The sequence below is a fragment of the Dreissena polymorpha genome, chromosome 9 (assembly GCF_020536995.1).
Source record: "Dreissena polymorpha isolate Duluth1 chromosome 9, UMN_Dpol_1.0, whole genome shotgun sequence".
Taxonomy (NCBI): Eukaryota; Metazoa; Mollusca; class Bivalvia; order Myida; family Dreissenidae; genus Dreissena; species Dreissena polymorpha.
In genome coordinates this window covers 60,941,398-60,955,994 of record NC_068363.1, presented here as the reverse complement: position 1 = coordinate 60,955,994, position 14,597 = coordinate 60,941,398, and the positions used below count along the sequence as shown (strand labels likewise).

Sequence of the window (14,597 nt, the reverse complement as noted above, 5' to 3'; positions counted from 1 at the left end):
CATGCACAGGATAACATCAGTAGGTTTCCATTCAGGTAAATTTAACATGGTTATGAAGTTTATTCATTATTTTCCGCAATTTGTCTCGAACGACGTCTGTAACTCTGTTTAGTGAAGCTCACGGATTCCATGCGCTGAACTGCACCCGTGTGTATGAAGGAGTGCATATGGACTGCCAGAGCCGCCATAGCAAAAATAATCAAAGGTTCTGGGAGTCTGTTTATACGGACTAAACGGATAGCTAAGGACTTCGAGTCTCATTTCAACGTAAACACCATGCATTCAGTAATTAAACCTTTAAACCTCGAAAGACAAATGTCTTTCCTATTGAAACATGCCAGCGGTTTTAAAATTCCGACAAATATTTTTTGTTTACAGCGCAAATTTCATGGTACACTGATTCAGCCATTACCGGATCGCTAAGGTCTTTATATGATTACATGTGTATCGTGTTATTTCTTGAAATTTTACCTGGAGCACTTGTAAAACATATTGCAAGATATGTACATTTCCAGAAAAGGAACTTCATTTCTGCGTTTAATAAGACCGAGTCCATGGAAATTGCTGCACAATCGATGAAGTAATGGCTGTTCAAAGCGATGCACCCTATATTCGGGTCGTTTTGAGTTGAATACCTTGTTATATATATAGATTTGATAGTGAAAACTATGTTTTCAGAGAAATCGATTTTTCTTTATGATTTTATTATTTTTCATTCAAAATGATGTTTTTACTAATAAATATCATAGCCACACGCTACCCACATGTGTATTGGACAACTTCAATTGAGTTTTCATTTAGTTTGAGACAATCCCCACATTCTCGAATAGGTGTCCCCACATGTCCGTTATTCACTAAATCACGAGTTGCAGCTCTCATGCTTATTTTATGTGGTACCAGGGCCCTCACACTACTTTGGGGGAAGGGGTCTGCAGCCCTTAGGTGGGGGAATTTTCGCGGCGTTTCCCTTTTTGGGGGAATTTTTTTACTTACTCTCTCATTATTTCATTTGTACATGTTTGCACTATATTCATTGCATTTGTCATAATTTAGTTTGTTTGAAAATATTAAATTGAAATAGAATTGAGATATAATAATCACGAGACACATCTTTCTATTTAAAAAAAAAAATATAAAAAAATAAATGTTTGTTTTTGTTTTTTTAGGGGGAATTTTTCCCCCCAATAGGGGAAAAAAGTATACTTTTCAGGTGGGGGACTGCCGCCGAAATTCGGCGGCAGATTTGATAGATTGAGGGCCCTGGGTACGCATCAATTTGGTTTCTGAGCATTCTTACTTTTGTAAAGGACACATTATACTACAATATTACATCAATGAACATAATGTTTACCAAACAAAATCTGCAAAATTCAGGAAACGATACGTCTTCACTTTTCCTTTCGTCACAAAAACGCTGCGTACATAACGTGACCTTGTTTTGCTTTCGAAAAAAGAAACAATTGTAAACATTGACACACGTCAACTAAAACATGAATCGACTGAACAACAAGGCATTTTGTATTCAATTCATAGAACACTATAAATCTTTACATAAATAAAAGTATTTTGCAATTTTTTTTTAACCTATCCGTTACTCACTAAAATCAGCTATACACCAATCGACTGTAATAGATTTTAAGAGACTTGCTCTCAATTATTGTCCGAGGTCCACAATTTTTACCACGGTTGATTGTGCCCCTTTTGAATTGATCTCTTCTTACACGAGTTTTTCACTGCACATACTCCAGTCTTATGAAAACGATAGCTTACATATGCTTATTTCATTTCATGCTCTTAAATTCATTAAAATTCTTGGAAGGGAAGAACATTATTTGTTCAATTTAAACCTTGATCACATCAGCAATAAATCTTAATTTCAATAAATTGACCGAATTGAACTTACTTTGCATCAGTACTAACCACCGTATTTTACCATGTATAGCGCGCTCCCATGTATAAGGCGCATGCAAATTTTTAAAGCCAAAATAGAGAAAAAAAGAATTCAAGACCAAAAACCTGAAAATTGGGCCAAAAATGGCTGCCATTCTAATATTGCGCAATCATTTAATCCGAGTTTTTCGGGCGCTTCATTTTTTGTTTTAAAGTAGGGAGCGTTTATACAATCAGGAGCATGGGTTGCATAGCACTACACATGTATATTTTCGACAATTTTTATGCCCCCCTTCGAAGAAGAGTGGGTATATTGCTTTGCTCATGTCGGTCTGTCGGTTGGTCGGTCCGTCCACCAGGTGGTTGTCAGACGATAGCTTACATATGCTTATTTCATTTCATGCTCTTAAATTCATTAAAATTCTTGGAAGGGAAGAACATTATTTGTTCAATTTAAACCTTGATCAAATCAGCAATAAATCTTAATTTCAATAAATTGACCGAATTGAACTTACTTTGCATCAGTACTAACGACCGTATTTTACCATGTATAGCGCGCTCCCATGTATAAGGCGCATGCACATTTTTAAAGCCAAAATGGAGAAAAAAAGAATTCAAGACCAAAAACCTGAAAATTGGGCCGAAAATGGCTGCCATTCTAATATTGCGCAATCATTTAATCCGAGTTTTTCGGGCGCTTCATTTTTTGTTTTAAAGTAGGGAGCGTTTATACGATCAGGAGCATGGGTTGCATAGCACTACACATGTATATTTTCGACAATTTTTATGCCCCCCTTCGAAGAAGAGGGGGTATATGGTTACAATACACTAAATGATCGCTTCATGTAGGGCTGTACTCTCTAAAAAAATATCATAGTTGACAGGAAGGCATGTTTGACACTTTTTACCATTATTGGGGTGTGATCTTGCGGAGATAATGGTAGGGCATGAATACGTGTTCACAACTGAATCCCTGAAATATGATACACTTGAAGACTAAAGTAAACCATTGCAGTAGAAAAGGTTACATTTCACTAAGAAACGGCCGAAAAAAAAAGTTGCAAAAACAGTCGATTTTGATTTGTGTCAAGTTCTTTCTTGCTTTGTACATGACATATCTTTTTTATTGCATAAATCGATTCCGCTTAGAATGGCCTTTAAGAAAAGGTATGGTTATGGGGGTCTCTATGTGCAAAATGTTGCATTTATTTTCGCTCAAAGTTGTCGCTTTTACATTGAATTATATAGGGAAACTATTTGGTGTATTATGACCTAAACGCAAAACCAGGCCTAGTCACAAAGGAGCTGTATTTACAGAAAATCATCATTTTTTTAGTGGGATATGACGCGTTTTGGCAAATTTCACGGAATAAATGCGTTTGTTTCGCGAATTTAAGGAGCATCGTGAGTTTTTAAGAAAAAAATACGTTTTCAGAGGAAAATAAGGAAAAAAACGTACAAAAACTTGTCTTGAGCATCTCAAATCGCAACAATTTGTGCTGAAAGAGCTCATGAACACGTTTTAATAGTTGTTTACTTCTTTTTCTACATAGCTTGTAACAATATTCCAGTATTTTGACCGATTGTAATTATTTAGGGTAATCGTTTTGCGCCTGAACGCCCGTTATAAATCAAAGCTCCGAACGCGAAAGCCACATGGCTTATCAGGCGTTATAATAAAATGCATTTTCAAGCATTTCTACGTGAAAGATCGGTCTGAAAATTGGCATGCACATAGAAAATAGGTTTATAAGTATCGAGAAGTGCTTATTTTTCGCGATGTTAACAGTCAACGTTGTCTTATAGGTTACAATACACTAAATGATCGCTTCATGTAGGGCTGTACTCTCTAAAAAAATATCATAGTTGACAGGAAGGCATGTTTGACACTTTTTACCATTATTGGGGTGTGATCTTGCGGAGATAATGGTAGGGCATGAATACGTGTTCACAACTGAATCCCTGAAATATGATACACTTGAAGACTAAAGTAAACCATTGCAGTAGAAAAGGTTACATTTCACTAAGAAACGGCCGAAAAAAAAAGTTGCAAAAACAGTCGATTTTGATTTGTGTCAAGTTCTTTCTTGCTTTGTACATGACATATCTTTTTTATTGCATAAATCGATTCCGCTTAGAATGGCCTTTAAGAAAAGGTATGGTTATGGGGGTCTCTATGTGCAAAATGTTGCATTTATTTTCGCTCAAAGTTGTCGCTTTTACATTGAATTATATAGGGAAACTATTTGGTGTATTATGACCATATTGCTTTGCTCATGTCGGTCTGTCGGTCGGTCGGTCCGTCCACCAGGTGGTTGTCAGACGATAACTCAAGAATGCTTGGGCCTAGGATCATGAAACTTCATAGGTACATTGATCATGACTCGCAGATGACCCCTATTGATTTTGAAGTCACTAGGTCAAAGGTCAAGGTCACGTTGACCCGAAATAGTAAAATGGTTTCCGGATGATAACTCAAGAATGCTTAGGCCTAGGATCATGAAACTTGATAGGTAGATTGATCAGGACTGCAGATGACCCCTATTGATTTTGAGGTCACTAGGTCAAAGGTCAAGGTCACAGTGACCCGAAATAGTAAAATGGTTTCCGGATGATAACTCAAGAACGCGTAGGCCTAAGATCATGAAACTTGATAGGTAGATTGATCATGACTCGCAGATGACCCCAGGCTTTTTCCGCCCTATGCCACGGGTCCGAAATTCGGCCCCATTCCCAATGCAAATCTGGTTGTTTTTTTCCCAATTGAAAAAAAAAATTCCCAATTCCAAAAAAAAAAAAAAAAATTTTTTTTTTTTTTTTTTTTTTTTTTTTACCCTTAAAATATATATGTTGACCTGATCCGGTGTAGAAAATAGAAAGTATTGCATAATTAAATTATCTGTTGCCTTGAATTTGTTTTAAAAACTGTAAAATATGTTAATGATTATTTAAGACTTTCCTTATTTTCCTCAAAATCCGGCGCTTCGCGCGATTTTTTTCACCTCATAAAAGGCCAAGCCTTTTCACCAAATTAAGATTAAAAAACCTGCACTTATCATAATTTTTTGTAAAATTTTAATAATATGTTATCCAAATAGTCCTTATTTACCAGTTAATGGCTTCTTTGAAATATAAGAAACACTTATATTTATATGCAATAATTTTTCCCAATTGAGCCAATTTTGCGATTAATTTTTTTCCCAAAATGGGGTTTTTGACAACGCGAAATTCCCAAAATTCCAGTGTGGCGTTTTCCCAAAATGGAGCGGAAAAATCCTGGACCCCTATTGATTTTCAGGTCACTAGGTCAAAGGTCAAGGTCATGATGACCCGAAATAGTAAAATGGTTTCCGGATGATAACTGAAGAACGCTTATTCCTAGGATCATGAAACTTGTTAAGATTATTCTCTCGAGAACACCGTATATGTCCCTTTAATTCGAACCACTATTACCTATTCCTCACATTTGAACAGTGTAACATTTTCATTACCTGCCGCTCACAACATCGTATGACATAGTCTTCTGCAGACCCGCAACATCGCAACGTCCAATTTTACGCAAATCGTCCGTGGATCCCATTTTATTTTTCATCGACTTAAATATTTCCCCATTAAGAGATGCTCCCCATAAAATCCAGTTTGACCTGGTATTTCGCGCCTTCACTGCGTCTAGTTGATCAGCATTTATAGTGAGACAAACAATACACCCAAACGCTCAATTCCATACAGTTGGCGTTATCGGCATTATTGGCGTAAAGCCATTAGACAAATATCATTTGTTTGTCTCTATTGAAAGAAAATAAAACGAGTCTATATCTCTATTGTTGGTTTGTAACCTACGTAGTATACTCGCACAGTAGCATATTAATGCAGAGATCGGAAAATCATTGATAAATGTATTTGTCGTTTCAGTGCTTAGGGCCGAGAAATTTCTGCAAATCGGAACTCAACTTACTCAAATTGCTCAATTAACCATTAAACTCCACCATTGTTCTCTGCAAAAGGTTCGAAGGCGGAGCTTTGCACGTGCTATTATTTAATGGGACGATTGCCATTGAGGAACAAACACACGATTGGTTCGGCATGTTGATTGCTAGACAAAGGAAGCCAAGTTTGTCGGCGAGAAACTTGTCGCTTTATTGCTTCAGACAGGAAGCGGCTTTCCTTTGATGACGTCAAACTGTCATTTCACATAGTGAGCAACTTTTCGGAATTGCTAACATTAAACTTTGGATTAAATTATCAAAATATAGCAAAAGCAAAGTTTAAAAATATGATTGAAATAATTAGCGTTAGTTCAAATAAGACGTTTTGCGTTGTAAATCAACGAGTTTTCATGACAACAAAAATTTTAACAAACAATACCGCGACGACGCGGGGATCAATATACCACGATTTTTTTTAATGAACAATCAATGAAGAAGTGTGAAAACACCAACAAAGACCTTTTTTATTTTTGTCAAAACTGTTACTACCCTGTTCATTCCTACCCTTTCCTGCATTTTGTTGTTTCAACAACGGCCCCTTCAGTCTATAACATTATAGGTGTAGTTTTCTGCAATAAAAAAATGGCGGCAATTGTGAAGATTTACGATTACGAAATGGATATTTTGCAATTTAGCAACCAGGAAAGCGTTGTGTTATTATCAAATGTATTACGCGCACTGAATTTTTATTTTGAAATTTGAAGGTAAAAACTGCGCGCTATGCATGGTAAAATACGGTAATTTGATTGTTGTTTTCTTTTTCAATATCCTTTTAGCTGAATTTATGTTTGGAAATCAAATGACAAATCAATAATACTTACATTTTGGCAAATATGATCTTTTGGTTTCAGGGTGATTAAAAATGAAACCTTAACACATGCAAATTAAAAAAGGGGATCACTGTGTAATCGTCATTGGTAATAGTGATAATAATGTTGAAAAAAAATTGGGCAACTTAAGCAATGAACAAATTATCATTGAAATCATTACATGCTTAATGTTTTGTTGAATGAGCATAAACTGAAAAACACTTCCGAATTTTTATCTTAATGTGACGTTCAGAAATTCTAGCACTAAGCTTCATATCAACAGTGCTCATGTTTTTTCTTGTTTATCCTTTTTCCAGATAAAAGTGTGCACAAATTTGTTGCAGTGTATTATGCCCTGTCATCAGCATGGAAAGTGTGGGTGTATTGATACAAACTGTAAAGTGCAGAAAACATTGAGATCTTTTAATTTTGGTTAAAAGTTTCAGTTCATTTTAACAAAATAATATCTCAAATAATTTTTTATTGATATTTCATATATTTATTGTTGTGGTCTGTAAGATGAGTAATTATTGAAACAGTTATTGTTCTGTATACTGTTTAAACAGAAAATCTGGACAAAACTGCAAGTAATGTTGGGCGTTATGTAAACATGCTGAGACTAAGTGTACAATGCCATGGTTCGAAAAGAGTGATCAAAATCATCTTTCTGTGAGAATGCCATTCTTTTCTGATATGGTCAATGAAGTAAATATATCATGACATAGGTTAACATGTCATTGTGTTATAACCCCCAAAATACTGTATATAAAAGTGTCGTAATTTTTGGACTCCCTGAAGTCTTTTTGGACTCTTAGATTTTAAAAGTAGAGAGTCCAAAGGACTCCTTACTTAGATAAGTAAGTGTCGAACACTGGTTAGCATGTTTAAATGTAAATATTTCTTTCATAGCTTTAATAATTGCATAAATATATATCAATTATCAATAATCCATTGTTCAGTTAATATAATTTTTGTAACTTACACATAATTATGTACATGTATGTAAATCATTTCATTTGATTTTTCTTGTATTAATTTGTTGTTATGGAATTATTTTAAATTTGTACGTCGGTGTGAAGAGAATCATTTTATTGGAGTAAATTTTCATTTTGGAGATTTTGAAGAGTTTGGTACCTTCGGCATTTGATTTGAAAGACCGGCATATTTCGTATGTTTTGTGAAGCGTATAGTTTGCATTCGGTGTTTGACTTTCAATGAGTGGGACAGGTAACTATTTAACATGCATTGGTTAAGTACTTTATTTAAAAACAAAAAAAGTATTTATGTATGATGTTCATAGTGTGAATTATTTGATTTTGTAGCCATCAACATTTAATGATAATGATAAAATCATGTTCTTTATTTAACTGTAGTCACTTAAAGACTTGTGTTTGCTTTCTGTCCACGTGACAATGGAATGTGCGTTGATGTCTCCCAGTTATGTACTTGTTAATTAAAATTAGGTTATTAAATATAAAGATGAATCAGAATTGGCATTGTCTTAAGAATGAATGATTTTTTTTCATATGGCTGCATATATATTTATTGAACATAAATGATAAAACTAGTATAATTTTTTTCTAAATTGAGTTAATGTTTTTGCTTTATTTTGGAGGTGTACCCTTTCAGTAATGCTTTTCTCATTATGAATATCATTATAGAACAACACAACTTATTAGTGTTCAAAGCCTAATTGTGTAGAATACTTTCTATGACAGCTCGTTCACTTTGCTTATAGTTTTTTTATGCAGTACTGTACCAATCCAAGTTGATATTGGTTATAAAAAATGACATATTTTGTCATATTAGAACCATTGTTTACTGAATGTGCCTTAATATTTCAGATATGGTAAAAATGAGTTCAAGAAGTAGAAGCCGTTCTCGTGAAAAAGAAAGAGTAGACAAATTTGGTCGAACGGTTCCAGCAAGCAGGTCAAAGTCACGCTCTAGATCCTTGTCGAGAGAACGCTCCCATGATCGTCACAGTCGAATACGCGGCAGGTCTCCGGGACGAGGATCATACAGGAGTCGTTCACGCTCTGGTAGCAGATCTAGAAGCTTTGGTCGTGGCCGTGGTCGCGGATCATTTGATGCCCCTGGTGGTCGCCGCTTTGAAGTGACTGATAGGACAAATATTGAAGACCCAGCATATTTGAACGCGCGATTGTTTATTGGGAATTTGCCTTCTGATAGAACTTCAAAACAAGACTTAGAAAATCTCTTTCAATCTTATGGCAAAATCCTAGGTAAGTTTGTTGGTACCCATTTGTTTTATTATGTATGTTTATCTCATACTGCATGGATATGTGCCATTTCCTTGGTAGACTCAAATACTATATTAAGGGACTTGTACTTTCAGTTTGAATCTTAAAGTATAAAGTTTGTAAATGTACACTTATTGAGGATCTGAAAATATTTACGTTTTTTCAGGCATAATTTGCTCGTATTTTTTCTGCTGGAAGTATTTTTTGAATTTTATTGAAATCATTAATGTGTATTGGCCCTCAAGAACTTATGAACTTAATATTGAAAAAAGTGAATCAAACTTGGTTAGTCACATTGAAATAATGCTTTACATGTGTTATTTATAACATTTTTGGATTTTTATCTCACCAGATTGCTCAGGTGAGCTTTTAGGATTGGTCTTTGTCCGTCGTCCATCCGTCTGTTGTCCACATTTGGTTTGTGAACCCTCTAGAGGCCACATTTCTTGTCCAATTTTCATGAAACTTTGTCAGAAGAGTTATCCCAATGATACCTCGATCACGTTCGAAACTGGGTCATGCTGGGTCAAAAACTAGGTCACTAGGTCAAAAAAACGAAAAATATGATATGTTGGTTGAGTTCAAAAGTGGTTCAGGTCCATTGAAAAACATGGCCACCAGTGGGCAGGGCAGTTTTTATGCTCCCCAAAATATTTGGGGGGAGCATATAGTCGCTGCTTCGTCTGTCCGTGCGTCCGTCCGTGCACAATTTTTGTCCGGGCTATTTCTCAGGAATTAATGACCGGAATTTAATTAAACTTTATGGGAAGCTTCAGTACCAAGAAGAGATGTGCATATTATCAGCCTGTTCTGGTCGGATGATTTTTCACAGAGTTATGGCCCTTTGAATTTTTCCATTGTACATATAGTGCAATTCTTGTCCGAGCTATTTCTCAGCAACTTATTACAGGAATTCAATGACACTTTATGGGAAGCTTCACTACCAACAGGAGATGTGCATATTATCAGGCGGTTATGGTCGGATGATTTTTCACAGAGTTATGGCCCTTTGAAATTTTCTATAAACTGTACATATAGTGCAATTCTGGTCCGGGCTATTTCTCCCCAACTACTGACTGGAATTCAATGAAGCTCTATGGGAAGCTTAACTACCTTGAGGAGATGGGCATGCAGGTTTTTTTTTTAGAAAAAGGGGAAGACGCTGGACGCTGGGTAAAAGGGGAAAATCGAGCGCGAAAGAGACATATTTGGGGAAAAAATAAAAACTGTTCATTTCAATGTCTATAACTCACCTACAGACTTAGGTTTTTTTTTAGAAAAAGAGGCATGTCTCTGACCTTTTTGTTCTTTAACACATGAACAAGTATGATATTAAAATCAAAGTCCTAAATAAAATTGCAGGTGTAGATCTAATAATGGGAAATGTTTTCAACTGGGGCCGGGGAACGATGTCAATATTATGATTTCAATTTCATGATGAATGGGTTGACGATCTTGATCTGCTACAGTATTGAAAGGGAAAGGTGCGGCAGCTGCCGATTGTCTACTTTCACTTTCACAATAATCCGACAGTATTAATCGATGTTGATTACATGTACCTCCGAATCCTGCTGGATTTCAACGGTTTTTGATGATTCATTCTTAAAAAATGCGTCAACGCAATTAATTTTTTCCGATTTTTATTTTGTTCGTGTATGAACACCAATTGTGAGACTTTTTTCTGTTTTAACGTTTATATCTTGGCTTTCACATAACCCGGATGAAAATTCGACTGGTTTCCAGTAATTAATTGACGAAACACCCTTCTGGGGCAAGACCGGAATCCAGTAAAATAGTCACATGATTAATACGATTAGTTGCCCGGTTTCCATGACGTACTTTAAGAGCTATATATAGAATCACTGGGATTCCCAGATTTGAGTGTTCGTCGGGAGAGAGAGAGAGAGAGAGAGCGAGATCGTTGTATATGGTACAAATTGGATAAGTGTCGACGTCCCAAAAGAAAAAACCCATTTCTTTGAGGGTAAAATATTTTATTTTGGTGAAAAATTATATTTTTGGAGGGGAAATGGTATTTTTAGGGGAAAAATTCTGGTAGGGGAAGACGCCGAATATCGGCGTCACTTTCTTAGTAAAAAAACCCCCTGGCATGGTATTTGTGGGTTCTGATTAGATGATTCATTTAGAGATTTATGGCCCTTCAAAATTTTTAAGTTGCTAAACCATCCATCGTATTATTTTGTCCAAGTTATGCCCCTCAAGACGTTTCCTTTTATCTGAATATATAGTGCAATATTGTGAAAAAAAACACTTTGGGGAGCATCACCCGTCTCCGACGGTTTCTTGTCCTTATTTGGCTATTGAGAAACCTTGTGAACTCTAGAAGTCACAATTTTTGCCCAATCATCATGAAACTTGGTCAAAAGATTGGTTTTATTGATATCTCGAACAAGTTTGAAAATGGTCCAGATTGGTGAAAAAACATGGCCACTAGTGGGCTGGGCAGTTTTCTCTATATGTATATAGTGAAAACATGTAAACACTCAAGAAGTCACATTTTATGCCCAATCATCATGAAATTTGGTGAAAACATTGGTTTTATTTATTTCTCAGATGAGTTTGAAAATGTTCCCAATCGGTAAAAAAACATGGCCACCAGGGGGGTGGGACAGTTTACCTTATATGACTAAAGAGAAACCTTGTGAACACTTTAGAAGTCACATTGTATGCCTAATCATCGTGAAATTTAGTCAAGACATTTGTTTTATTGATATCTCGGACAAGTTAGAAAATGGCTCAAATCGGTGAAAAAAACACTTTGCTCAGGTGAGGTTTTAGGATCGGTCTTTGTCCATCGTCTGTCCATCCACATTTGGTTTTTAAACACTCTAGCATTCACATTTCTCAAGCATTCTTTATCAAAGTTGCTGAGAAGCTATTATGGACACAAGATCTCAGTCAAGTTTGATAATGATGCAAATCATAGTTATAATCATATTTGACTCAAACACTTGATCACTACTGACACTATGTCATATTTTTGACAAAGATTGAATGAATTGACTCCTCTCAGGTGAGCAAAATAGAACTAGGGCCAAGATAACTAGGGCCATCTTTGCCCTCTTGTTTTAATAAGAATAATTGTGTCTGAACAAGTAAAATTTGAACTTTTGGCAAACTGTGCCTTCCCCAGGCAGGTTTATTACTATGGTCCCATAATTTTAGCAGGGATTAATATTTCACTCATCTGCTTGTAATGAAAAGTGAGATCATGAAAGGAAAAGTGAATTTTTCCAAATCTTTCATCCCACAGGACGAATGCTAAAAATCTGAGTTTAAAGCATTTTTGAAATTCATTAAACATCTTTTCTAAATGCATACTTATTTCCGAAAGTAGAGCCCAAAAGAACTAAAAGTTGTAATTGTAAATTACTAAGTCTCCAGTAAATGATTTTTTTGGGTGTAAACTTTGTGTTGGAAATAAGTATAGATTTTTCAATGCATTATCTTCACAAATGTAATTGCGAGGTAGGTTATTAATCCAGTCTGAATTTTATCTGCAAAATGTTAGACATATACACGTTATTTTAAGGGGATTGAATGGTCCGAAACAGATAGCAAACGAACATTGGAGGATAGTAAAACAAAGCATTTAGTGTAAAATCAGATTAAGCATTCCTTAATGGTCCGAAATGCAGTGTTTGACGAATATTATTGGTGGGCCAAAATGGACTATAACAAACTGTTTTGTAGCGTTTGGGTCATCCTTAAAAATTCTTTTGTTTGGCATAATCTGAGCGACCCACTAAAATCGGCCTAACTGAATTTTTTTTGCTGTTGCTTTCCAAAAAAATTTTTTTTTGCTCGCTGTAAATCCTTTCTGCTTAATTTTTCCTTTCCGCTTTTTTTCCTCTGGTTATTTGCGTCATTTAATTAAATACTCACCACCGCGGAGTAAATCCAAAATGGCGGAGAAAGAGATTACACTTTCTGTTTCAATTAATTTGATAAAATTTGATGATAAAAAATTTGACAAAGATGGACGGAAAGACTGACAGACGGACAACGCCAAAACAATATCCCTCCGCCTATGGCGGGGGATAACAAATGAATGTCAATTAAGGAAACTCATAATTAAGTTTATTTCCAAGTAATCAAATTACAAAAGCAATATATTTGCACATTTACAGTATGCAGAAACATGATATAAAGAAAGGAAAGCATTCCAATATTTTTACCTTATTCAAGGGAAGTATTTCGACACAGTGAAGCGAAAATTTGATATGTTAAAATGAGCATTAAGTAAAGGTGGGAAAAAGTATATACTATATGCAAATTATATGCAATATTGGGAGTTTGATTTTTAGGTTAAAATTAAATTCAATATAATTTATAACGGTTTAACCCCTAAACATGTTTGTATTTTTTTAGGGATTTTTCAATCAAAATGAACATAAATCTTTTAAAACCATAAATCTTTTGAAACACATTTGAAGGATGTGCTTGGTAATCAGCAATATTTGCATTGAAAACTGTTAACAAAGTAACAATTATTGTAAATTTACTAATAAAGGATGCAGAAGAATTGCTGTTATTCATAAAATCTATGTCTTTTTTTAATAAAAAAAATATTTTGAAACAAAAACAAAGAATACAAAAGGCAAACAACAGGAAGGAAAATGTTCCCCAAATTTACAGATATCTGCGATTTTGAATGAAGCTGTCAGTGTTGTTTTTCAGAACAATTAAACTTTGAGAAGAAATTTTGTTGATGGGAGTAGGCCTCTTTTTAAGTGTTCCACACATCAGGCTCTGAAATTTTCAGCCTGAAATTTACGCTTCGAGGCAGGTGCGGAGTTTTACACAAAATCAAGAAGACTGGTTCTGCCTGCTTAATTATTTAGCATAATTGTCAATTTTGGTTGAAAATTATCATAACCAGTTGGGTTATATTTTCTCTTGACTTTGAATTTTGTTCCAAATTGTACCACATTGTGTCATCCTGACATTTATTTTCAGGATCATGATGCATGGAATGGACAATTTATGCTGCTGGTGGTACATGAAAAAAAAAACACAATAGAGTATATTTCTGTTCTTGTTTTATTTTATTGAAAGACCATCTGAATTTAAGGGACAGGAAAATACCTGCAGGATTTCTATTTACCTGATGCCAGAAGGTAATGTGTTAATTCTTTTTCTGACCATCTTGCTCTTAATGTAATCTCACGTAATGTAATCTCACGGTACAGTTGTTGCTTTCAGGAGTGTCCATTCACGACAGGGGCTTTGGATTCGTGCAGTTTGAACGTGAGGAGGATGCCCAGAAAGCCAAAGACGGAGAAAGAGGGACTAAACTTAACGGACAAGTGCTTGGTAGGTGCTCACTGTTTGATTGAATATGAGTAGTTCAGATGATGATCTGTCCTGTAGCTGTAGTCAAAAAATGCTGATCTTAGTGCAGGCTTTTGTTGGACCATTTTGGGGATAGTACTTGTGTGAAACTAAGTTACTTTTGTTGAAAAAATTCTTCCTTTCTAATGATTTATCATATTGATGAAATGTATGATTTGAATCCAATAAAAAGCAATTAAGCAGCATGTATTATTTGATGTGGATCCACATTTTGATACATGTGTGGGGGAATATTTCAGGCACAAAAGTTACAGTGTGCTCAGTTGACTGGA

The 14,597-nt window shown here is 35.2% G+C and overlaps 1 protein-coding gene across 4 annotated transcripts in view; it reads left to right on the top strand.

Moving 5' to 3' along the window:
* Positions 1-14,597, top strand: part of LOC127843696 (nuclear receptor coactivator 5-like) — a 35,998-nt gene that overhangs the window by 1,384 nt on the left and 20,017 nt on the right. For all 4 annotated transcript variants that reach the window (XM_052373418.1, XM_052373417.1, XM_052373416.1 and 1 more), the window contains exons 2-3: positions 8,530-8,931; positions 14,176-14,286. In XM_052373418.1, coding sequence (XP_052229378.1) covers positions 8,532-8,931; positions 14,176-14,286 — 511 coding nt within the window. In that variant the 5' untranslated portion in view covers positions 8,530-8,531. The remainder of the gene's footprint in view (positions 1-8,529; positions 8,932-14,175; positions 14,287-14,597) is intronic.